Source organism: Chiloscyllium plagiosum, chromosome 10 (assembly GCF_004010195.1).
Source record: "Chiloscyllium plagiosum isolate BGI_BamShark_2017 chromosome 10, ASM401019v2, whole genome shotgun sequence".
Taxonomy (NCBI): Eukaryota; Metazoa; Chordata; class Chondrichthyes; order Orectolobiformes; family Hemiscylliidae; genus Chiloscyllium; species Chiloscyllium plagiosum.
Window position 1 is genome coordinate 82,534,276 of NC_057719.1, and position 27,057 is coordinate 82,561,332.

Genomic DNA, 27,057 nt, shown 5'->3' on the forward strand with positions numbered 1-27,057 from the left:
CAACATTTATTGCCCATCTCTCATAGTTCTTGAAAAGATGGCGGTGAGTCATATTTTTCATCAATGTATGAATTATTAATACACCACGAGTTAGGCCAGTAGCACTTGAACCAGGAGCCATTTATTACACACCTTTTATAGCTACACAATCAGACCTAGACTGACCCACAGCTCCTGTTTCAGGTCACCTGGATCACTCTATTAATGGAGCAGCAAGCACACCCAAGTACATACATAACATCATACCCACTTTATTCAAAAATTTTCATTGATATACATAAATACAGCAATTGTAAATATTATAAACCTATTGTAGCCAACATATGTACATAGTGTGGAATATTTACAAAAACATAGGAAGCATTGTGAGCTCCACACCCCCCACCACAATCCCAAGCATTGCTTTCATAGTCTACATTGAAATGATTAATCTCTTAGATGGATGGTGGTTTTTAGATGCGTCTAATCTAAGGAGCCTTTCTGGTGTAGTCTACCACACTTCTAAAAGCTCCTACTGTTCAGCAGATGTTTTCCTCTGTGATTGGCTGCTATTATCCTTTGAATCATCTGTTTCGTCTCTAAATTTGGCCAACACTGTCTTGGAGACATATGACTTGGTTGACACTGCAGGTTCCATCTGGCCCATGTCTCCTCTAGACCAGCTCATCCCTGGTCTGCACCTTATACAGCGGCAGTCCTGCTTGAACTACCCCTGTTGCTGGAATCATTTCTCCCTAGACATATTATTTCTGACCAAGATTGTCTCTTTTTCTTTTGTGGAATATCCCTTCTGGCCACCTGTCCCTCTTGATTACGCTGTACCATCTGTCTGGTCTCTTTTGGCCATAGCAAGTCACACACAGTTCGTGGCTGATATTTGAATATGAAAGATATCAGCAAACACTTGGTCGAATGTGACATTATGATATATGCTGAGGAAACTTGTTGATTCACTGACCTATCAAACACTCCCTTTGGGAGACTTTCAAAAGTTGCTTCAAGGTCTGTACAAGTCTCTCCATCTGGTCATTTATCGCTGGGTGATGTAGAGCGGATCTTGTCTGTCTGACTCCATGATATTTCAGGTACCCTCCAAACTCTTTTGCGAGAAACTGTGGACCTTTGTCACTCATAATTTGTTCAGGGATCCTAAGCATGGCAAATATTTCATCCAGTCGGTCTACCGTTACTTCTGCTGATACCGGCTTCATGACCACCACCTCGGGCCACTTGGAGTGGTCATCCACATTTGTCCCTCTGCTGCTCCTGTGAAATCACAATTTTCTGCTGCCTTGATAGTTGAGAACATTCCCTTGCGTGAGGGGATGATAACAGCAGCACCTTCCTTACTAATGAGCAGAATTCACATTCTCCTCAATCTGGGAGTCCACGCTCAGCCACCAAAAATAGCTTCTTGCTATTTCTTCTGCACCACACCAGGGTGCCCTTGGTGCACTTGTTCCAGCATGTTTTCTTCTTTAATGGGGAAGGAATGACAACACTCGCGTCGTTCTGGGGAAGGATTCCAAACACGTACCTTGTCTTCCTGTGATAACTACATAATGTTCAGTCCCAGTTGGACACCTCTGTATCCCTCAGTAGTGGCAGCCCTGACGAGTCATTTGCATCGCTGTGCTTTTCTCTGTATTGGTGTCTGATTTCATATGTGTAGACTCACAGAGCCAGTACCCATCTCTTTGCTGCTACCATTGACCATATCCTTATATGCAAGCCAAAAATGAAGGTTAGCGGCCTGTAGCGATCAACAGCACGAAGTGCCTGACGTAAAGTTGTTAGGAGAACTACTTAACACTGAAACGATGCCCAGTTTTTATTTTTAACTTTTTGTCACCTGTTCTCGACTTGGGCATAGTTCTCCTCCCACTTTATTAATAACCTTGATGAGAATCCAATGGGCTTCTCCTCCATTTGGTGAGATGTGTGACAGTACAGTGCCAGCTCCATAAGGCAAGATGTCACATGCTAACAGTAATGGTAACCTTGGGTTGAAGTGAGTTAACACTTTTGACCTTTTTAAGGCTTGCTTCACCTCATGGTAAACCTCCTTGCATGGCAAATTCCATTTTCACAGCTGTCCTTTCCTGAGCAACTTATGCAAGCATTTTAGTATAGTTGTCAGATGCAAGTCAAGCTTAGTAATAATTTACTAAGTCCCAAGAATGATCTCAGTTGAGGCACATTCTCTGATCTAGGGGCCTTCATGCTAACCTCCATCTTGGGCAACTTATGTAGTCCTTCAGTGTTGCTTTGATGCCCAAGTACTCAATTAAATCCCTAAAAGAGATCACTTATTTCTCTCTTTTTACTTGTAGACCATACTTCTGCAACTTTTTAAGGGTTTCATTGAGGTTTCTCAAATGCTCCTATGGACTCCAGACAACCCACTTAAAATTTGGCCTATGGCATTCTGGAGTAGAGGTAGTGCTGACTTGACAACGAAATAGAGACACCTTTAGCAGAAAAGTCCCTGAGAGTCTGTATTGTTAGCAACAACTGAGACCTCTTCATGGACCTGCAACAGATCCATTTTAGAGAATTTCTTTCCTCCCACCAGTCCGCGGAATAGATCTTTCATGAATGAGAGTGGATGTTGTTCCATGGCCTTAAAAGTCACCACAAATCCTCGCTGCATCATCTGCTTTTAAAACTGGAATACTTGGAGTAGCTCATTCGCTAGTGGTTACTGGTTCCAATGTTTCCAGATTCATCGGCTGTTTCAGTTCTGCCTCAACTTCAGATAGCTTTTTTTAAAATTTCTGACCAGCCTGTCCTCTCACAAAACAAGAACAAAATAGTCCTTTGATTCTTTGAAACATTGCAACTTAAGGTAGTACACACTTTGGAAGCTGGCTTCAAGACCAGGTCTTCTAGTCTGTGGTCTGTAGTTCTTGGGTATAATTGATCATTGTTGAACAATGGCCACCTTTGTTCAGTGAATACTTAAGTATTGTGTACTCTGTCATTCTTGCACACCAGAGTAAAATTTCAAAATTTGCTGATGATGCCTAACTTGGGAGTTGTGGCAAACATTGATGATGACATAAATTGACTGCACCAGGACATGGCTATTCCAATGGGCACTCAAGTGGCATGTGGAACTTAATTCAGAAAAGTGTGAGGTTTAAGTTTTTGCAAGAGAGATATTTAGCCTAATTATTGACTTAATGAATAGCACAGAGACTGGGATGTTCCTTGAAGTGGCAGGAAATATTGAAAGAGTAGTTAGTAAAACATTTAGGATCTTGGGCTTTTATCTTTATAGATTGTGTGCTAAAGCAGATAGGTTGTGCTGATTCTCTATTAAGTTTTAGTTGGGCCCGAACTAAAATATTGCATCCAGCCTGGTCCCCCATGCTTCATTAAAATGTGAGGGGACACATTTAGACACTGCAGAGGGGACTTAACAGAATGGTGCTAAGGATGAGGACATTTCAGCAATAAAGGATGGATTTTAACCACAAGGTGAGGTGACAGAGACTGGTTGTGGAAGTGAAGACTATTAATGATTTCTAAAGGAAATTGAATGGGTTTTTGAGTGAAATACATTTAGTGAGATGGAAATACAGTAGTGGAATTAGACTAACTAGATTGCGCAGAATTGATGAGTTGACTTGTCTGCTGTACTGCTTTTAGATTTTCAATCTTCTCATTTAACTTGGACAGTTCTATTTGAATTTCTTTCCTATGTCAAGAAATTTAATCTGACTGCAACCACTCTCTGGGAAAGAATTAAGGAATAATCTCAGAATAAGATGTTTTAAAGTATCGGGGAGAGTTGTTTGCTTACAGACATCTAATAGTTTATTGATGGTTTCTGGTTGTTAAAATGTATCTGAGTAGTGAAAATGTTTTTAAGAGTGAGGAGACCTTAACAATTGTGATCTGAATTATATCACCAAAAGTTAACCTTTATAGAGATTGTGTTATGTGCATGACCTGAGCATATCATTCAAAACTCTTTTTAAAAAATTAATCATTTTGTTTGGCTTATCTAGTGTTGGACTTTGAGAAATTGGAAGATTCTGAGAGTGATTCAATGTCACCAAATCCTTCTGAGATGTGCAAATCAAAGAAGACCCAGGATATGGACTTGGATGCGCAATGTGATAGTCCTCAGAAAGAGCCTGCAGAATGTCCATCAGCAGAGCAACAGACAGTGGAGTCTAAAAATGCACCTAAGCTGATTGAGATAATTTCAAATTGTAATTGGGAAGCAGAGCGTGCAAATATCCTTAAAGTGATTGCATGCCACACCGTCAATAAAGGGACTTCGGAGAAAATATATACTGGGAACTTCCTTGTTGAGATCATGTCAAATTGTGAAAACAACCAAGTCCTTTCACCTGAAGGTGTACCGATTTATAGCTCCTTAGTGAAGATTACTCAGCCAGGAATCAGGGAGAGAGAAGGAAAAATGTCAGTTCACACGATGTCCATTCAGAAGGTCTCCCAATCCTCTGGGCGCAAGCTGCCTGAAACACGACCAATTGCACCAAAAGAAACATCTAACAGTCACATTACAGGGAAAAGTCAGCTAACCAGCTTTCATTTAAGCTCGCAAGTGGCTAATAAGGGAAAGCCAGTATATGATGCTGATTTGCCTGCTTCCAATAAGACCGGCTTGATCCAGGTATGTAGAAGGAGGGGAGAGGAAGGTGATGTAGTTCACATACAGCTTAAAGCTGTAATATCTCATTTGTAAATGAAATGAAGTACTATTAATTCATATAAAACAAATGTAAACCAAGTTAAATATTAATTTCCATAAAATATTTTTGAATTTTAAAATTATTTCTGTTGACAGACTTTCCTATCACTGATAGACCGTTTTGGGACTGTTGAACAAGTTTTCCCATTTCTCTATTTTGTCTTTATTTCTTTTGATTAGGTCAGTGGAAATGAAAATAGTGAGACAAAGTTGACACTAGGTCAGGTTGGAGCACTGCATTCAGTTAATAAGGTGATTGCTAACCTTAAAAGAACATTGAAGTCCACTGAATTATTTGAGAAACCTTTCTCAGAAACAACTATCTTTTCAAACACAACTCAACCTGCCTCAAAGCAACCAATTTCTTGCACCATATCCATTGACCGCAAAGAATCTCAAAATACCATTGATGCTACTTCTGGTAACAAAGCCACAGGTAAGGATGATTCCTGAAAAAATTACAGATCAACAAACCATGGATTAATAGTTAATTAGAAGTAGTGAAAAATGCAGGGATCTAACTGACATGGAACAGAACGTGATGGCCATGTATTAGATAATTGTAATTTAACTCGAGTTAGAAAAAATTTAAAGGTTGAATCTCTTTTTCAAGTAATGTTATGCTACACATTCTTTAGGTTCCCTGGGCCAGATAGTGTATGGGCTGTAACGGGGCATTCCTCCATGATATCATTGAAGGACACTGCACTTTAAAGTAACTCCTGGCATTGTCTTCCCCCAGGGGATTAGCAAAACTCAGCACCACCAGGAACAGTGCTGCGCAAAAATAGAGGTTTATACTACATTGTATGGAATAGTAAAACTAGTGGACATGAGATGATTAAATTGTGTTGAGATAGTTGACTTTTGTTATGGTGTTTTCTGTTGTCTGGTTTAGGAGGGGAGTTGGTCTTTTAATGCTTCAATGTTTACAGAAGGAGCACAGTAGTGAATAGTAAGATGGAACGTCTAAGGGTGCCATAATGTCAGAACTACAGTTGAAAGCCACATTTCTCAAGGTCAATTAGAAATGGGTAATAAGTGGTGGTTTAGCCATTCTTCTTTATCAGCCAATTCCTAGCCAATCTGACCAGCTGCTGGACAGGATAGCTAGGAGCAGGAGGGTTAGCATAATAATAATTGAAATAAGAATGCAATTTACCATGCTCCTGACAGCTTTCTGTGCTATTCATTATAACCAGGTATCAATTTTTTTGTTTTTACTTATTCTGAACCTTCCTTTCTTGTTTTCAGGCAGTCATGCAATACCTGATAGCTACACTCGCCTTGTAATAAAGAAAGATGGAGGTCTGCAAAAGTCGAATTCCTGCTTCAGTTCATTGCAGCCAGTGCTTGGCAGACAGCAGGGTGGAACTCCATTGTCCACATTACCAGCAGTCAGCATTACTACACCAACTGGTACTTCTCTAATATCAACATTAATGGTTATGGCAGCTGCCCCAAACACACTCCCTGTTATAGCTGGTCAATCACAAAGCAATGACTTGTCTGTTTCAGTAACCACTGGTAACTGCTCCCCAAAGAACTCACAGACCACAGGTGCTATAGGGCCACCATCTTCTGCACTACTGGCAGTAAAGAGACTTTCAGAGCAGAGAGATGTATCTACAAGTGAAATTGAAACTCCTGCGAAAAGTACAGCAACAACTCTAGTTGCAGTGATCTCAGCAAGTGCTTCAGGAGTCAGGACAATGTTATCTCCAGTGATCTCGCCCAGCTCCTCTACCATGACCACTGTTGCTCTAACCAATACTGTGAATACAAAAACAACCATAATGTCAGTATCCGCAACACCAAATAATACCACAGGTATGCTTCACTTTTATTTATATAGCTGTACAATTGGCATTTGAGTTAGATTTCTGTTTGTTTCATTGTAAGATTCAAGATCACTGATGAACAGGGCACTTAGAGAAAAGAGGAAATCTTAACACCTTAGTCTGTTGAGGGCCGAAAAAGTTCAAAATAGTGAAAAGCCTTAACCTGGCCTGCCACAATTCTATCTACTTTTGATTTGATGTAACATGGAGGCTGGCAAGTAATCTAATCTTGGGAGGCAGACTGGTGACTGTAACATGTTAACGTACCCGGAGCTCCAGATTTTAGCAACACTTTGGACTTCAACAGCTGTCAATTGGGTTTCCTAGGTCTTGGGAAATCTGGCAACTGAAGAGATGAGAAAACTGCCATTTCAAGCAGCTAAGTGCTTTTCCAGGATTCTGTACTGAAATTTTTTCCTATCAAATCTTTCAAAACAGATCTGAATCTGTTTGATTGTCATTACACACCCGCATCTCAAAACATCCTTATTCAGCCTGAGATGGTTGCTGGATGGAACTCAGCAAGACCATCACCATATCTGGATTTTCCCAGTTGCTGCATTCTGTAAATGTTGGAGTAAAAATGCCCATTTGAAATCCTTAATCCATATCCCTGTTATGTTATGCATTCCTTGTGTTGCTGCTGTTCTCCTCTCACCTACCCGCCCCCTATTTTAATCTTGCCTGCACGCTGCAATGAGATTAGAGCTGTAGACATTCTTAAAGCTTGAGTCTTGGTTTTAGCCAGTTTATGTCTCAAAAGCAATTTATTCAAATAAAAGTAAAGTACTGCAGATGCTGAAGATCTGAAATAAAAACAAAGTGCTGGAGAAACTCAGGTGTGACAACATCTGTGGAACAAGAAAAAGTTCACCTTTTAAGTCTAGTATGACTTCTAAAGAGTTCTTGAATTCAATGTTAACTCTTTCTCCACAGATGCTGCCAGATCTGAATTTCTCCCAACTTTTGCTGAATTTATTCGAGAATGCTTAAAAGTTCTGTGAACCTAATACTTTACATAATGTGGCAACACTCAAAATGTTTAGTGTTGCCGATGGATTGAGTGCCTATGTCCAAAACGTAGTGTGTTCCCAAAGTAAACTATTCAAGGAAAATTTAAAAAGTATAATTTAGTTATAGGAACACACATCAAAACCATTCAGTGGTCAGTCTCAACTTCTGCTTTGCCAATTACTAATAATTCTAACTTCTTGATGAGAAAGCATAAAGGAAAGCCTGTTAACTTTTAGTCTCTACTTCAGGGGAAACTTTCCCTGATATCAAACTCTAGGTTTTTTTTGTCATTTAATTACATGATATAGAATTTGCTGGATAGGCCAGCATTTCTGGTGCCGATCACCCTTGTGAAGTTGATGGTGAGTTTCTTCCTTGAACTGCAGTTTTGATCTCGTTATTTCAGAAAGGATATTATTGCCTTGGAGGAAGTGCAATGAAAAATTATACCTGGGATGGGGTGGGAGAGACCTATGAATAGAGATTGGGCAAACTGGACCTGTATTCTCTAGAGTTTTAAAGAATGAGCGGTGAACAGTACTCCCAAGATTTCAGGTCATTCTTGGTCCAGTACCTCATAGTGCCACCAACCAGCATTCTGTTCAGCATTAAGGACAGCACGGTGGTTCAGTGGTTAGCACTGCTACCTCACAGCACCAGGGACCCAGCTTCAATTCCAGCCTCTGGCAACTGACTGTGTGGAGTTTGCATGTTGTCCCCATGTCTGCATGGGTTTCCTCCTACAATCCAAAGATGTGCAGGTCAGGTGAATTGGCCATGTTAAATTGCCCATAGTGTTGTTGGGCCAAAGAACTAGGGAATCTAATCTAATCTAATTGAGACTTACAGAATACTTAAAGGGATAAACAGTAGATGCAAGTGAGATGTATACCTTGATTGGGACGTCTAGAACCAAGAGAAAAAATTTAATAGAAGGGGATTGCATTTAGTACTGAGGTAAGGGCAGCAAATGTTTGAAGTTCTCTATCCTAGAAGACTGTGGAAGTTCAGCTTTTGAGCGTATTTAAATTGGAGGTTGATAAATTTCTGATGGTCAGTGGTGTAAAGGGTTATGGGGCAAGTGTGATAAGAAGCATTGAAGTTTTGGTCAGCTGTGTTTGTATTAAATGGTGGGAAAGGCTCAACAGGCTGGTTTATTTCTGTTCCTAACTGATGCAAGTGGCAGGTGCACATACACTACTGTTTAAAGAGGGAGTTCCAAGATTCTGACCTAGCATCTTGCTATTCCTTCACATATAATTCCACATCAAGATGATGTGTGACTTAGGGAACTTGCAGGTGATGGTGCTTCCTTGTATCTGCTGCCCTTGTCAGAGGTTTTGAAGGAGCTGTGTTGAATTGCTGCAGTGCATCTTGTAGATGTTACACACTAATGTCACTATATTGTACTGAATAGCGTGAATGTTGAAGATGGTAGATGGGATGCCAATCAACTAGGTTGCTGTATCCTTTGTTGCTTTGAGTACTTTTGGAGCTATAGCCATCCAGGAAAGTGGAGAGAATTTTGCTCATGCTCCAGAGTTGTATCTTGTAGTTGGTGGACAGACTTTGGGGGTTAGAAGGTGAGTTACTCACTTCAATATTCCTGGCCTCTGACCTGCTTTTGTCTGATTAGGATATTGACTCCAAGTGGATTCAATAATGGTAAGATCTTTGAATGTCAAGGGAAACTGTTAGATTCCTCCTTGTTGGAGATGACCTGGCACTTTGTAATGCAGGTATTTTGTCACTTGCCACTTCTAGATGAAGCCAAAATGTATCTGGGTCCTGGTGCATCAGGATAAAGATTGCTTCAGTATCTGAGGATGTGTGACTAGTACTGAACACTTTGTGATCATCAGTGAATGTCCCCACTTCTGCCTTTATGGTGGAAGAAAGGCCATTATTGAAGCAGTTGAAACTGAGGAGCTCCTGCAGTAATGTCTGAGGCTGAAATAATAATCTCCTATAGTTATCCTCCATTGCTAGCTCCACTTTCCACCCATTGGATTGGGCCCAAGATGATTTGGTTCTTCAATATTTTTAAGTTCCTCCTAGTAATTATAGCCTCAAAAATCTCAATTTAGTCCAAGAAAGTCTGCCACCTATAAAGATATATAAAGGTTGTATACTTTCAGTGACTCTGAATATTAGTTCAGGATTTATTTCACTAAGTGCACCATTATCTCTGTAACTTTGCTTTTCCCTTACTTTCCTATCATCTTGACAATTTCCTTTCCTACCCTGAAGAGCTTGCCTGTGTGTTGCCACTATTCGACAAATGCTGACCAACTCTTTGGTACCTCACTGCAGAGCTGACTCTTCCACTTGTGCATTATTTAAGACATGTCTTTACATCAGCATTTCTATAATTGTAACTAAATAGATTTGAGTGAATCAAACTAACTAATGTGGTGTTTTGTTATGTCAGGGATACCTAGACAGCCTGAAGCTGCCAATTCAGTTACATCTGATTCTTCTAAAGCTGTGAAAACCAATGGACCACGGTTGCTTTTGATCCCAGCACAGTCTAGAACATCTTCTATCCGGCCTGTCCAGAATCTGCAACTCTCACCTGGGCAGAAATTGATACTACAGCCCCTAAAATGTCCAGATGGGAACCTCTTCCGACATCCAAATGGCCAGATCATTCAACTTGTGCCTTTAACAAATGTTGGTTCTGGGGCTCGTCCAAATCTCCACCAGATGGTCACACTTAACCTACGGAATCCAGGTGAATTCAGTCTTCAAGTCTTAGTACGGACTTGTTAAATTCACTTTTCGTTCAAAAAAGATATCCTTATTTTGAAATAAGCCCACAGCTTGCTTAATGCAAGACAAAAGAACTGCTGCAAAGGATTCTGTCAGAGATCTTGCCTTAGTGTGTCTCTTAACAAAGTGATTTCTTTGGCAACCATTGGTGATGATCTTGACACCTGTTGTTGATGAAATGTTAGAGGGCACATTGTAAAATAAGTATGAAGTCACAGAATAACTTTGCTTTAGGGGGAGAAGACCATGCTTGGCAAGTGAACTGTGGAGTTCTTCAAACTCCATGGATATTGTTTGAGATTTTGCCAAGAAATTTGTTACAGTGCCACGTGAACCTAGTTCTCATTGTAGAAAAGCATATAACTGTTGAACGGTTAAAGAGTTGGTTTCACAACTGGTTGTATCAAAGGAGCTGCTTTGGAATGGTGTTTAACTACGTAAGGAGTATTTCAAAGATTGATGCTGGGACCTTTTTTGGATGTGGGGATAGAAATGAAAGTGCCACCAATGTATCAAGAAGAATTGTAAATTGAAGGGATGGAAACATATCCATTTCAGGTTAGGAAGTTGAGAAATGATAAAATCTATTGTTCCTTTCTAAATTTAAGCTAATGCCTGATAATGTAGACTGTCTTCTCCACATGCCACATCCCTCCCCAAAACATTTTTCTTCCACCACCCGCTAGAGGGAATTGTCTATCTACAACAGCCCTAAACATTCCTTTAATCATAGTAAATAACGGAATTAGGTCACCCTTTACTTTTCTGTATGTTCAATTTTTTTTGTCATTAAATGTTTTAACTCCTACACCTTTTCCCATTAAAAATAGGCCATTTGTCTCATCCGTGTGAAACTTGAAAGGGTTCAGAAAAGATTTAGAAGAATGTGCTAGAGTTGGAGAGTTTAAGCTAAAGGGAGAGGCTGGGGCTATTTTCCCTGGACTGTCTGAGGCTGAGCGGTGAGCTTATAAAGGTCTATTAAATCATGAGGGGCATGGATGTGTTGAATAGCCAAGGTCTTTTTCTTGGGGTAGGGGAGTCCAAAACTAGACTGCATAGGTTTAAGGGAAGGGAAATTTTTAAAAGGCACCTGAGGGGCAATTATTTCACGCAGAGGGTGGTGTGTGTAAGGAATGAGCTGCCTGAGGAAGTGGTGGCGGTTGGTACAATTACAACATGTAAAAGATATCCGGATAGGTACATGAATAGGAAGGCCATAGAGGGATATGGGCCAAATGCCGGCAAATGGGATGAGATTAACTTGGGATATCTGGTAGGCATAGACGAGTTAGACCAAAGGATCTGTTTCCATGCTGTACATCTATATGTCAATAGGAATAACTCGGATTTCACCAGTTTCCTCATTTCCCCTCCCCCCAGCCTGTCTCAGTCAAATCCATCAAATTCAGCACCGCCTTCCTAACCTGCAATCTTCTTCCCGACCTCTCCGCCCCCACCCCAGTCTGACCTATCACCCTCACCTTGACCTCTTTCCACCTATCACATTTCCGACGCCCCTCCCCCAAGTCCCTCCTCCCTATCTTTTATCTTAGCCTGCTGGACCAACTTTCCTCATTCCTGAAGAAGGGCTAATGCCCGAAACGTCGATTCTCCTGTTCCCTAGATGCTGCCTGACCTACTGCGCTTTTCCAGCAACACATTTCCATCTATATGTCAATAAGCCAGCCTTGCTGTTCAAGCTAATTGTGACTCATCACCTAACTTTTATTGCCATTTTGCCCCAATATTTCCATATCCCCTGACATTATTCTCCAGAAATCCATTTATTTTTCTTGAACAGATTCCATGATTGAGCTATGAGGAGCAGAGAATTCCAAAGATTCACCATCCTCTGAGGAAAGTAATTCCTCCTGAAATATTCTGAGATTGTATCCCTCTGTTCTGGACTCACCAGCCAGAGGAAGTGTGTTTCAATGCAATTGTTTCTCATTCTTCAACTCTAGATCCAGTTTTCTCAATCACTCCACTTGAGATGCTCCCACCATCCACCTGGAACTAGAAATGGTGTTGAAACATCATTGGTTTACACATGAATGTTGGGTGTAATGCTGATCCTTCATAGAGCACTGTTTTATCCTAATTGGATCAATGTGAAGGAAAGTAATCCTTCTAATACATAGGAATTGTATGAGATTTCAGTAGTAGATTTTGTATTCCGTTTTTAAACTGAATTAGCCAGATGGACATAAGTAATCTTATTGGTATCGTATGTCTGTTCTGTAGAGAATTGTCTTTTGTTTCGAAGTAAAAAAAATCTCAAAATGGTAGGAAAATACTCTGACTGCCATGAGTGACATAAATCAGATAAGTCTTCATTCCTACTTTTTGCTTATTTATCATATAAATGAGACTTTCATGCTAAATGTTGCTACATTTGAGTGTTCCAATGAATGATTGCTGAATCATCAAAAGTGATTATTCTTTCAAAAAAGAGTACAGCTTAATTTCGGTTCTAGAAAAAAAATCTGAGCACAACGACGAAAATATTGCAATGGTGCAAATAGAAACTTCATGGGATTTTAATTGTTAGACTTTTATGATTACCTCTAAAGAAGTAGATATGGGGAAACAAAGATTTGATTCGCACAAAAATAGAAATTGCTGGAGAAACTCAACAGGTTCTGGCAGAATCTGTGGAAAGAAAACAATTAATGTTTTGAGTCCAGTAACCGTTCTTCAGAAGTTGGTCACTGGACTCTAAACTGTTTTCTCTGCACAGATGCTGCCAGATCTGTTGAGTTTCTCCAGCAGTTTCTTTTTTGTGTTTCAGATCTGCAGCATCCTCAGTTCTTTGCAATGAAACAAAGATTTGATAGTGAACTTAGAGTGACAGCACTACAAGAAGGAATGTGTAGTACACCCCGACAAGTAATAATATATAATTAGATTCGTGTAAACTTTTACTTCCAGCGTGGAAATCTTGAAATTCTTTAGTTAATGATTTCTTTTCACACTTCAGGTTCCACAGGAGGAATCCGCTTCCCTACACCTACAAAAACTTCTGCAGCACCTCCCAGTAGTAACGTTCCACCTCGTATTGTTCAACAAGGGATAATACCACAAAGAGGAAGGCCACGTATTATTCCTTTTACAAAAGCCATTCCTGTTGCATTAAAGGTGTCCTCTGTTGCTACGCCTGTTAACCCTGTGGGCATGGCTGTTCCCATTGTAACCACACCACAGACAAAGTTTATAACTGTTAATGCAGCCAGTAATCCTGTTGATACGACTAGTAATCCTGTCTGTGCGGGCAATCTGGTTCCCTTACAGCCAATGGGATTTGCTTTGCTACAGTTACCACCAGGGCAGAAACTTTTACCAAACACCATCATAACCACTGGGGGGCCACTGAGGTTTGTGAGTCCTCAACCTGGTGTGCCTTTGACTGAAAAAACAGACAGTGAGAAAAACAGTAAAGGAGAGGAATCTGAGAACGTTTCCAACCAGGATAGCAATAGCACCTCAGAAGAACAGTTGACTGAAGCTGGCCTTGAAGATATTCATGTTGCAGGCTCTGAGCTTGTTGAAACAACGGTGACTGAAAATTCTCCTGGAGAGGACCATATATGTGCAGACTCTTTACCAGAAGCTAAACTGGGAGACAAGTCTGAAGCAGCACAGTCCTCCCCTTCCTTAAGTGAGGTGGATGATGAAGTGGAAGCTAATTCTTTGGACCAGAAAGCTGGGCTAGAAAAGTCCACCCCTGCAGAGTTGGCTGACCATTCGTACACCAGTGAAATGCACAATATGAAAGAAAATGAGAATGGAAGTTCTTTTGTAGAGCTGGCTGACCATTTGTACACCAGTGAAATGCACATTGTGAAAGAAAGTGAGAATGTAAGTTCTTTGCAGGAGAATGCTCTGGGACCTGGCAAAGAATTGGTTGCTGAACAAGATGCCTCAGAATCTAACACTCTAACAATTGGAAATAAACCAGATAATCCATGCAGTACAAAAGAGCAAAATGACCTGCAACATGAGAGAATGCAGATGAAGACAAAAAGCTGTAGTAGAACAAATGCTTCTGATACTTCCTTTAAGTGTGAAGAAGATATCCAAAATGATTCAGAAAGTGAGGAATTTATGGACCTTGATTCAGATATGCAGTATACAAACAACCTGGAATCAGATAAGGATACGGACTCTCCGAGTGACATGGAGGATGGTGAGATTCCAAGTGATATAGAGGAGATCGATATTGAGAAAATGGTGAGTGCTTACTTTAGTCGGTAACACAATAGCTGGCTTCACATTATCTCACTATTTATATTTTACTATTGGAGTAATGTTGTTATTGTTCCCATTAGTTGATGGGTTGTGGTAGCTCATTTTTAATGTTGAAATTTGGATTCTATAGACATAAAGCGTGAATCCATTAAGGAACATTTGGGTAACAACTGACTATTTCCAGTTGTGCTCACAAACTGAGAATCGTCTTTCCTCCAAGTAGGCATCCAGATTATTTGAGGATGCCAAACCATAACCATAATTTAGCATTAGGCAGGTCAAGAAGGCACGCCTCAATTCTAGCTCAATTGCAATGAATTTCTGCTGTACCTTTTGTAGAATATACAGACTGAGGGTCAGGGTATCAGTTGTTTGGGTGTGGTTGTTTATAAATGTGGTGCAAATCAAGTAAGCTGCTTTGTCCTGGATGCTGGCAAGCTTTGTGTTGGTGCTACATTTATCCAGGCACATGGGGAGTATTCCATCATTCCATTCCGGAGTTGTGCCAGAAGGTGAGTTACTGTTACACGATTCCCAGCCTGTAATATTTTCTTGTAGCCATAGGATTTGTATGACCAGTCTAATTCAATTTTTACCCAGTGGAAGCTCCCATGATGATGGTAGTGGAGCTGCAGCAATGGTAATGCCATTGACTGACTGTCAAGAGGTTAGATTTTCTGTTGTGCGGGGTGGTCATTGCCTGGCATTCGGTGCAAGTGTTATGTCTCGCCAGCCTGGATATTGTTTAGGTCTTCCCACAAAGGAACATAGTCTGCTGTAGTATTCAAGGAGTCCTAAATGGTGCTGAACATTTGTGCAGCATTCCCACTTCTGACCTTAGAGGGAAGATCATTGAAGCAACTGAGCTTTTGTCCTTGGATGCTACGTTGAGTAACTCCCATAGTGATGTCCTGGGACTGAGATTACTGACAAGCAACAACAACATTTGTGCTAGGTTTGACTCCATTTGGTAGAGTTTTCCCCAGTTCCCACTTGCATTAGTGCTGCTTGGATGGAAAATGCATGAAGGAGTATAAATCCTTAATTACCTGTATAATCAAAAACGCTTTCATTTGACTCCCGTGTAAAAGGGAAACATCTGTATTGCTGTATGTTCTCCATGGGTTTACTGTTACTCAGTAGCCTGTGACATGATGCATCTTTGGTTCTTCAGTCACACTGGTACTACATATAGTAAAGCTAGCAAGGTGAGGCTGCTCATGCAAAATTTAATTCTTTAGTTGCACAGTCACCAAGAAATCATTTAATAATAGGGATCCAATTCAAAAACATGTTCTCATTGATTGAGGATACATTCTTGGGTACCAGCTCTTTGAAAGATGTTTGTCATCAATAATAAAAGGAAAATACTTTGGATACAGATTAAAGAAATATTTGAATTGTTGAAAGCGTTCAGAAAAGATTTACAAGGATGTTGCCAGGATTGGAGGGTTTGAGCTATAGGGAGAGTCTGAATCAGTTGGGGTATTTTCCCTGGAGTGTTGTAGGCTGAGGGGTGACCTTTATAGAGGTTTATGAAATCATGAGGGGCATGGATAGGGTAAATAGGTAAGGTCTTTTCCCCTAGGTTGAGGTGTCCAAAAGAAGAGGGTGTAGGTTTAGGGTGAGAATGAGCTGCCAGAGGAAGTAGTGGAGGCTGGTACGATTACAATATTTGAAAGGCATCTGGATGCCTAAATGAATGGGAAGCGTTTAGAGGGATATGGCCCAAGTGCTGGCAAATGAGACTAGGTTAATCTAAGATATCTGGTCGGCACAGACTAGTTGGATCAAAAGGTCTGTTTCCGTGCTGTATGTCTCTATGACTTGGCAGGTCTGCTAGTAATGTAATTAATTGTTCATTGGCATTGAGAAATTATATCAGCATTGAAGCAAATCATTACAAAGCCTGATAAAAGAAATGAAACTGGACAGACCACCTGGCAGCCAAAGCACTGGAAACTGAATTGACACTCTCTCTTACTTGCACCACACACTCTAAATTCACACTAAGCAATAGCCTGACAGTCCTTTCACAGAATCATTCTTCACAGGCAATGCTCTGAATACCATTATCACTATCTCTGGGTATGCCTTTTTACATCAGTAGGATGGACCCACCACAGGTGGTGCACAGTGATATACAATTGGGAGAGAGTTGGTATGGGAGCCCTCATTGTTGTCTGTAGACCCCATGAAGTCTCCTGGTATCAGACTAAACATGGGGAAGGAAACTTTCAACTAATGACCATTTACACTCAGTCTAAACTGATTTAGTTCTCCTTCATGTTGAACACTGCTTGGAGGATGGACCTAGAGTGGTAATAGCATAGAATGTACTCTGGCTGTGGGATTTCATTGTCTGCTGTCAAAATTGGCTTGGTAACACCATTATTGATCTGAGCTGGCTGAATCCTTAAGGCTATACCTGCGAGATTAAGTCTGTGGCATATAGTGATGGAACTAGTGAAGGGAGGGGGAAAATCTGTTGACCTCCTTCTCTACTTGTAGTACATGCATCTCTCCTTGTCTGTATCAGCAGGAATGGACACCACACAGTCCTTGTGGAGACAATGTCTCATCTTGCCATTAAGAACATCCTTCATAAAGAATTGTAGTATTACTGCTTCGTTAAACTAGACAGCGTGAGCAGCGCTACCAACTCAGAGTTGGACATCCATGAGGCATTATAGGCCATCAGCAGCAAAAGAATGTTATTCAATCACAATTTGCCACCTCACTCCACCATTACCATCAAGCCAGGGGATCAACCCTAGTTTAATGAATAGTGGAGGAGGACATGCAAGGAGCAGCTCCAGTCATAGTGAAAAATGAGATGTCACCCTAATGAAGCTATAGCACGGGACTACTTGCATGTTAAGCAACTTAAATTGAATAAATAACAAGCATAAGCTAAACAGAGCGAGCTATAAGTATTCCCACAACCAGCAGCTTGTATCTAAGCTCTGCATGTAGCCATTTGTGGCATTAGGATACTGTACTGCTAGCAAAGCGGAAGTTGATGGGAGTCAGGGGCGCGGGTGGAGATCAGGGGAGTTTGAATCTGTTTCATACTAGCATAAATTTATAAGTGTTGTGGTTATGGCAGTTGATCATCTTAGCCATAGGACATCATTGCTGGTGTTAGTCAGAGTCGTGTCCTTGGCCCAACCATCTCCATGTAAAGCCAGAGATGATATTGTGCAGTTATCAGCAAACATTGAGATGTCACAAATGGTGTTGAACCGATACTGAAATAGTTCCTGTCAAAAGCAGCAAGATACAGGCAACATACAGGCTTGGGCTGATGTGTGGCAACAATGTGTTACTTGCGACTTGAATGCCAGGCAATGACCATCTCCCAACAAGAAAGAATCCAGCCTTCATGCCCTGGCATTACTTAATCAATAATGAATTCCAGCGTTATCATCATCCTGGGGTTCTCATTGACCAGAAACTGAAATTGCTCGGCCAGATAAATAATGTGGTAATAACGGCAGTTCAGGGACTGGATATTCTGCGATGAGTAACTTACTTCCTGACTCCTCAAATCCTGTCTCTCACCTACAAGGCACAAGTCAGGAGTATATTGGAATTCTATCCCCTAGCCTGAATGTTACTTGCCTCCAACAACACCTAAGGGTTTTGACACTTAGAACAAAGCTATCTGCTTGATTGGGCATCTAAAATTTTCAATACACTTTCTATCATTATTGCACATGGATAGTTTGTACCTTCAAAGAGGTGCACTGCAACAACTCTCTGAAGCTCAGTACACAAGCCTGAAATCTCTCATCTATAAGGAGAAAATTGGATATGCAGGAGCACCACCACTTACGAATTCCATCCAAGTCACTCACCATTCTGACTTGGAACTATAACTCCGCTCCTTCAATGTCCCTGGGTCAAAATCCTGAAAATTCCTCCTTTGCAACACCATGAGTTCTGCCTACATCATATGGAATGCAATACTTCAATGAGGTAACTTGCCATCACCTTCTCAAAAGCAGTGAGAGATGAGCAATAAATGTTGGCATAGCCTGCAATACCCATTTCCCATGATTTGTAAATTTGAACTAGTTATATCATGTAGGTCTTTGATAATGACGTGGAACAGATTGACCTCTTAAATTTGATTTATTAAAATTTTTAATAAAATTCAGGATTCTTGTGTTATTGTGGTAGTTATAGCTTGATTTGTTAATTCCTTGAAGAACTGGCTTGAATTTGAACTTGCAAAAATTTTTATTTTGTTGTGTAATGTAGTTACTTTGAATTTCAGTTTTGTCCTCCTTTCGTCATATCAAATACAGGTTGGGGATATTCTATTGTGAGAGTGGTTAGAATTTTTCCTACTGTTTATAGTCTAACTTTTTGAAAACCTCATTTGCAGTTTGACTCAACCTCCAGTGAAGAGGCTGTGGATATTGAGACAGTGGACGAACTCTCTGAGAAAATCAACATTGCACGTCTTATTGCTTCTGCTTCCCACCATCGTACCAAAGCCAAGTATGAAAGTGTGTTTTTAATTGAAAAGGCATTGAATGCTGGCTTGCATTTTTGTGCAACTGTACCTTTCATTTGATATTGCATGACTTACTTGTGCGTAAATAGTACTTAAGGAACATAAAAATTATGAGCAGTTCCATTTTTTTTCCATAAGGTCTTGGCTGATCTATTTGTGTTTGAAATGTAACATTCTTATCAACCGGATAACCTTTGATTCCCTCACACAAGAACTTAGCCACCCGTGTCTTCAAAATATTAAATGACCCCACCTCTACTGCCTTTTTAGACTGTGTTCTAAAGTCATACTACACTCAGAAAACCATTTTTCTCATTATTCAAAATGGAAGATCTCTTAACTAGAGGACACAATTTTAAAATTGTGCCCTCTAGTTCTGAACTTGACAGTAAGAGTAAACATCCTTTCCATGTCCATCATGTCAATTTAGGATCCTATGTACTTCAGTCATGTTACCCCTCACACTTCTGGAGTGGAATTGAGCCTAGCCTGTCCAATCTCCTCTTAGAGGATCCAAGTCATTCTAGGTACAGAACCAGTAAACCACCTTAGACCTACTTCTGACATATCATCTCCTTCCTTCAAGTAAGGAGATGAAAGCTGCACATAATATTTCTGATGTGGTTTCATTAATGCCTTTTATAACAAACTCAGATTTGGTAGCATCTGTCTGGGGCGGGGGAGGAATGAAATTACCATTTCAAGCCCAAAACAATTCTAAGTTGCAGTGGCTGAAGAAACATCACCTCATTTTTTGATTAAGGCACTTCACTACTATCAGGGCTCAACATTGAGTTCAACCACTTCAGAATGTGGAAATTCTCCATTTTGTTGCACAGACACTGATGAAGAGAGACAGACACGCAGTCTTATTAACTTGGCTTGCTTTCAGCAGAGTTAATCTATGTTCTGCTGTTAGCACCAACCATTCATGCACAGCTATTCTTCAATTGTATCCCTACTGCCATTTCCCTTTTGTTTTGGGTACCCTCACCATCTCTTCCACTGTTCATCCAACCGCTTTTGTTAACTGTGTAAGAATCTTCATTTACCAACTGTTTTTTTCAGTTCCCAAGAAGACCTATATTTAACTTGAAAAATTTACACACACTTTCTGTCCATAGATACTACCAGATCTGAGCTTTTTCTAGCATTTTCTATCCTTACCATTATGTCCCATTCATCTCAATAAAGGTTACCATCTTATTTGCTTCGCAGTTACATGCTTTACCTGTGTACAAACTTTTTGTGACTCATGCACTATAATCACAGGATTCCTACAGTGTGGAAACAGGCCATTTGCCCCAACAAGTGCACACTGACCCTCCAAAAAGTAATCCACCCAGACCCATTCCCCTTCTCTATTATCCTACATTTACCCCTGGCTAATGCACTTAACCTACACTATGGGCAATTTAGCATGGCCAATTAACCTAACCTGCACATGTTTGGATTGTGGGAGGAAACAGGAATACCTGGAGGAAACCCATGCAGACATGGGTTGTCTGAGGCTGGAATCAAACCCTGGTCCCTAGCACTGAGAGGCAGCAGTGCTAACCACTTGAACCACCGTGCCATCCCACTACAACATCTAATTCTCTCTACACTTCAGATTTTGCTTGTTGTTATCTGTTCAATTAACAATCTGCTTCACTTTTCTGCTAAAATGAACATCTTCATATTTTGCTATACTAAAATCCATTTGGCAGATTTTTGCCTGCTACAGTGTTCTCTGTGACCTCCCTTATGTCATCTTCACAACATTCTTTGTGCTTATCATTCTACTATGCCTTCACTACCCTCATCTAAAGCATTGATGTAAATGGTAAATAGCTGAGGTGTCTGAACACAGCATCTGGAGGACCTACATGCGAGCACTCATACACGCACACCTGTTGGTTATGATTTGGCTTGTCCCAATCTTCAAGAGTTGCATTGCACCATCATCTCTGCAACAAAGGTTTCTGGTTAAATTCTATAGGTGGATGAATACAAGTAGCATGAGAGAAGTATGGCGAGCCATTGACTTAATTCTGATGGCGATGAAAATTATTGAACTTTACTGTACAATGCAGGCATATTCCAGCTATAGTTCCTACAGGATCAGTGGTTTTACCAGAATGTTGGAGAAACTTGGGTCCAGCAGCATCTATGGAGGACGAATCAGAGTTAACTTTTGAACTGGTTATGACTCTTTAGAACAGCATCTTTTCCTTAGCATTATGAAAAGATGTGGAAGCAGTGGATGAGATTTTCTACACTTTGAAAAGAATACAAATCTGAGGACAAAACAACTTGTACTGCCCTTGCAGACCTATACAAAGTGTGCAGGGGCTTTGGACCAAATTACTTATCTGTCTGTTCAGGCAAGGTACGGGGTAGGAAAAGGTGTGGCAACCAGTAAGCCCTAATGATAACACCCTAAACATCCAAGCAGCTTTGTCTTATGCTTATATTTCATATTCATTTAGCTCTGTTACTATTTTGCTGTGCTGAAAGTTTGTAAAAGCCTTTTTCCAGGCCTTGGTTTAATGGATCCTAAATTATCAGCATGAACAAATAATAGAAACAGCCTGATGTGTGCAAATTATGTGAAATTAGAATTAAGTATCATTTAGGTATGTTTCATACATATGTACTCTGAATAATTGGAGAAGTTGAGCATTGCTTGTGCAATTAACTTAACACCCTTCTAAATTTTCATACATTAAGGTTTTGTCTTCTTTTGTGTTGAAGTTGATCGATCAGTCTCGTCATTGGCAAAATTTGTTAGTGAGAAAATATCAAGATCTCTTGTCAGGAGAAAGTATCAAGATTTATTTTCTACCTCCACATGAGTGGTGTAAAATAATCTTTGTTTTATCTTGTTTCCAGATGTCACTTCCATAATCCGTACCTTATTAAAAAAGCCCCAGAGGAGGAACCCAAACCCAAAGAGGTAAGCAATAATGTAGAGAATATTAGTGTGGGGGAAGGTTCAGAGTCCAAAAAGTTTAATTAATCTTTGAGGGAGACCGTGATTGTACATGAAAAGCTGGGTAGGAGGCCTACTAAATCTGGAATAGCAATTGGTTTCTTTTAGCAGTGTGGGTTTACATACTTTAGTTAGACTCATGGAAATATTTATTGGAAAGTCTGCAGTTGTAAAAGGTTAACCTTCAGAGGTTTTGTAGATTCTGTTTCATTGAATAGCAAGTGACTTCAGAAATGTACTTAATGGAAATATTCTGTACTGTATTTTTCCCCTATAGAAACCTAACCCATTTCTCAGTAAAGAAATAAAAGCTCAACTGGATGCTCTGGTGGTATATCGGACTGCACATACAGTAAATGAGAGGCGGAGGCGCTTTGTGATGAGAAACCTCTTTGAAAAATTGAAGAGAACCCTGGGGCTGCGCAAGGAACAGAGAGCCTCAAAGTATTACATTCTCAAACAGGTTTGTAAAATGCTTTGCATTTAACTATATTTAAATAGCAAAGTTTACTGCTGTGTTTTGTTATCATTCAAGCACGGAATCTGGGTAATCCAAGATGGAGGACAGGAAAAAGAATTGTGCTGTAAGAGCTGCTTCTTTATTTTTGAGATCGTTTCAGTGTTGGAGCTGATTTCCTTGAATTCCATGAGCAGTAATTACTGTTTTATAAGCTGTTGTATTGCTTTGGAAGTTTGTGGGGGAAAAGAGATCTAAACAATGGCACTTTGAAAAGTAGGAAGAGAGACAAAGGCAGAGACCACATGGTCAGTGAGCGAGAGAGAGAAACCTACACTGCTGTCTGGCACAACAGTGAATCTGCACAGCTACTGCCTTTGCTGTTGAGTTCAGGTATTTCTGGACATCGGAATGAATCTACAAAAAAATCAACAAATAGCGAAATTCACAGCTGACCATAGAGGAACCTGTGTGGGAGAACTCACAGCAGAGGAACAGATAAGTGCATGATTTTTAAGTGTAACCTTGTTGTCTTTTTTTTAAATAGTGAATAGACTGGGTTCTTTTTGGTTATATGCTTTGTTGAGATCTGTGTCTTGATTATAGTTTAATCTGGAGCAGTGTTTTTTAGAGCAATAAGACTGTGCTATTTTCTGGGTATGTAGATTGTTAAAGTGTAAAGGTAACCTTTAGTAGAATGATGTGTTCTTCCTGTCAGATGTGGGAGATTAGGGAGAATTTCTGTGTTAATAGTTATTATGGCTGCGGTAGGTGTGTTTGATTTGTGAATCCTATCGGATCGCATGGATCAGTTGTAGTGGCAGTTAGAGGCGATGAGGAAATTGCAGGAGCTAGGGACTGTGATGCATGACTGTTGTAGGAAGGGAGAACAACCGGAGATACATTCGGGTAGATGGGTTACCACCAGGAAAGGTAGGAGAAGTAGGCAGGTAATGCTGGAGTCTCCTGTGGCTATTCCCATCTCAAACAAGTATGCTGTTTTGGAAAAAGTAGGGGGCGATTGACTCTCTGGGGAATGTAGCACGAACAGCCAAGACTAGCTCTAATGTAATGAGGGGTACGTCAGGTTGCAAGCCATCAATTGTGATAGGGGACTATCTAGTCAGAGACACAGATGTTTCTGTGGCCGACAGCAAGTAACGAAAATTGTCTTTTGCTTCCATGATGCCAGGATCTCAAGGCTATCTCAGAGTGCAGAATGTTCTCCAAAGGGGAGTGGGACTAGCAGCAGGTTGTTGTACACATTGGAAGTAATGACATTGGAAGGAAAAAGGATGATATTCTGAAGGGAGAATATAGGAAGTTAGGGAGGAATTTAAAAAGGAGATCCTTGAGAGCAGTAATATCTGGAATACTCCTGGTGCTACGAGCTAGTGAGGATAGGAGAATACAGCAGATGAATGTGTGGCTGAGGAACTGGTGCAAGGGGAAAGGGTTCATGTTTTTGGATCATTGGAATCAGTTCTGGGGTAAAAATGACCTGTATAAAAAGGACGGATTGTACCTGAATTGGAAGGGGACTAGTATAGTGGCAGGAAGATTTGCGAGAGCTGCTTAGGATTTAAACTAGTAAGGTTAGAGGGGTGGGAGATGTTGAGGAAAGAGATCAGTCTGAGACTGGTACATTTGGGAAAAGGAAAACGTCAAACAGTCAGGGCAGACAGGAACAAAGCAGAGAGCGAGGTAGGATCGATAGATTAAGCTGCATTTATTTCAATGCAGGAGGCCTAACCGGGAAGGCAGATGAATGCAGGGCGTGGTTGGGAACATGGGATTGGAATATCATATCAGTTACAGAGATGTGGCTCAGGGATAGATAGGACTGGCAGCTCAGTGTTCCATGAAACAAATGTTATAGGAAGGTTAGAAAGAGGGGCAACAGAGGAGTGGGAATGGTGTTTTTATTAAGGGATAACATTATGGCTGTACTGAGGATATTCTTGGGAATACATCCAGAGAAATTATTTGGGTGGAACTGAGAAATAAGAAAGGATGATCAACTTATTGGGATTGTACTATAGGACTAAGGCTGGTAGGTATAGAGGAATTCTGGATGATTTAAAAAAATTGAGGTTTTGGTTAACAAGAAGAAGAAAGCATGTGTCAAGTATAGACAGCAGAGATTGAGTGAATCCTTAGAAGGCAGTGGGAGTATACTTAAGAGGGAAATCAGGAGGGCAAAAAGGGAACATGAGATAGCTTTGGCAAATAGGGTTAAGATGTATTCAATGGGATTTTATAAATATATTAAGGACAAAAGGGTAACTAGGGAGAGAATAGGACCCTTCAAAGATCAGCAAGGCAGTCTGTGTGGAACCGCATGAGATGGGAGAGATTCTAAAGAAGTATTTTGTATGATTGTTTGCTGTGTAGAAGATATAGAACAAATAAATAGTGACATCTTGAAAAATGACCATATTACAGAGAAGAAGGTACTGAATGTCTTAAAGTACATAAACATGGATAAATCCCCAGGATCTGATCAGGTCTACACGACAACTCTGTGATTGGGCCCCTTGCTGAGATATTTGTATCATTCATAGTCGCAGGAGAGGTGCCAGAAGACTGGAGGTTGGCTAACGTGGCGCTACTATTTCAGAGAGGTGTTAAGGAAAAGGCAGGGATCTGTAGACTGGTGAGCCTGACATCAGTGGTGGGCAAGTCATTGGAGGGAATCCTGAGGGATAGGATTTAAATGCATTTGGAAAGGCAAGGACTGATCAGGGCTAGTCAGCATGGCTTTGTGCATGGGAAAACGTGTAACGAACTTGATTGAGTTTTTAGAAGAAGTAACAAGGAGGATTGACAAGGACAGAGCAGTAAATGTGATCTATATGGACTTCAGCAAGGCGTTCGACAAGGTTCCTCATGGGAGGTTGGTTAGCAAGGTCAGATCTCATGGAATACAGGGAGAACTAGCCATTTGGATACTGAACTGGCTTGAAGATGGAAGATAGAGGGTGGTGGTGGAGGGTTGCTTTTCAGACTGGAAGCCTGTGACCAATGGTGTATTATTTATTTGGATGTGAACACGAGTTTGCAGATGACACTAAAATTGGAGGTGTAGTGGACAACGAAGAAGGTTACCTCCAGAATACAATGGCATCTTGATCAAGATGGGCCAATAAGCCACGGAGTGGCAGATGGAGTCTAATTTAGATAAACGTGAGGCGCTGCATTTTGGAAAGGTAAATCTGAGCAGGACTTGTACACTTTCTGGAAAGGTTCTGGGGAGTCTTGCTGAACAAAGGGACCTTGGAGTACAGGTTCATTGTTCCTTGAAAGTGGAGTCTCCGATTAATAGGACAGTAAAGAAAGTTTTTATGCTTTTCTTTATTGGTCACAGCATTGAGTAAAGGAGTTGGGAGGTCATGTTGCGGCTGTACAGGACATTGGTTAGGCCACTTCCTATAGGCAGGATATTGTGAAACTTGAAAGGGTTCAGAAAAATTTACAAGGATTTTGCCAGGGTTGGAGGGCTTGAGCTATAGGGAGAGGTTGAATAGGCTGAGGCTGTTTTCCTTGGAGTGTTGTGAGCTGAGAGGTGCCCTTTTAGAGTTTATAAAATGATGGCAGCCTGAATAAGACAAATTAACAAAGTCTTTTACCCTGGGTTGGCGAGTCTAGAACTAGAAGGTATAGCTTTTGGGCGAGAGGGAAAAGATATAAAAGAGACCTACGGGGCAACATTTTCACGCAGAGGGTGGTATGTGTATGGAATGAACTGCCAGAGGGAAGTTGTGGAGGCTGGTACAATTGCAACATTTAAAAGGCATTTGGATGGGTATATGAATAGGAAGGATTTGGAGGGATGTGGGCCAGGTAGTGGCAGGTGGGACTAGATTGGATTGGGATATCTGGTCGGTATGGATGTGTTGGACCGAAGGGTCTGTTTCCGTGCTGTAATCTGTATGACTTAATATCCCTAACAATTCTTCCTCTTCCACCTTTTATACAAACTTATTGATCTGTTTGTATTAGTTACTGTTCTCTTTATTTTAGTGCGCTTCGGACTGAACTATAGTCTGAGTCCTTGGTCCCCCCCAAAGCAAGGAGGGTGTTGGTGTAGTCATGGTAGTGGTTGTGGAGGGGTGGGTGGGGGCATAACCCAGTAAGTCCTAGTAATCTCATTGAGTAACTTTGGAATATCCATTAGATTTCAAGTTGCCTTTTCCAGAAGCCTAGTCATTGGCCCGATTCATATTTTGAAATTGTGTGGTAGAAAACAATATTTTGATACACTCTGGCCTTTGACCCTTTGGGTTGGGTTTCAATAAAATTTAGACATTTTTGTGTATTCTGTGTAATGTATTTATGAAGAATAGAGTTCTATATCATGCTAACTTCAATGGGAGAGCAACATCAGAGATGTGGTGCTTGGTCTGGGATTAAATAATTTTACCTGAAGTGCTAATATAACTCAATGGTGACTTAATCATAAAATCCAATTTATCCCCCTGACTCATGCTGACTTCC

At 40.6% G+C, this 27,057-nt stretch overlaps 1 protein-coding gene across 5 annotated transcripts in view; it reads left to right on the forward strand.

The window, feature by feature from the left end:
• The window catches only part of mgaa (MAX dimerization protein MGA a), a 103,962-nt gene that overhangs the window by 44,784 nt on the left and 32,121 nt on the right, over nt 1-27,057 (forward strand). For 4 of the 5 annotated variants that reach the window (XM_043698206.1, XM_043698208.1, XM_043698210.1 and 1 more), the window contains exons 13-20: nt 4,017-4,651; nt 4,910-5,165; nt 5,984-6,559; nt 10,016-10,318; nt 13,337-14,586; nt 18,998-19,113; nt 22,004-22,067; nt 22,381-22,566. In XM_043698206.1, the coding sequence (XP_043554141.1) occupies nt 4,017-4,651; nt 4,910-5,165; nt 5,984-6,559; nt 10,016-10,318; nt 13,337-14,586; nt 18,998-19,113; nt 22,004-22,067; nt 22,381-22,566 (3,386 nt within the window). The remainder of the gene's footprint in view (nt 1-4,016; nt 4,652-4,909; nt 5,166-5,983; nt 6,560-10,015; nt 10,319-13,336; nt 14,587-18,997; nt 19,114-22,003; nt 22,068-22,380; nt 22,567-27,057) is intronic. The other variant, XM_043698209.1, reaches the window with a different exon arrangement.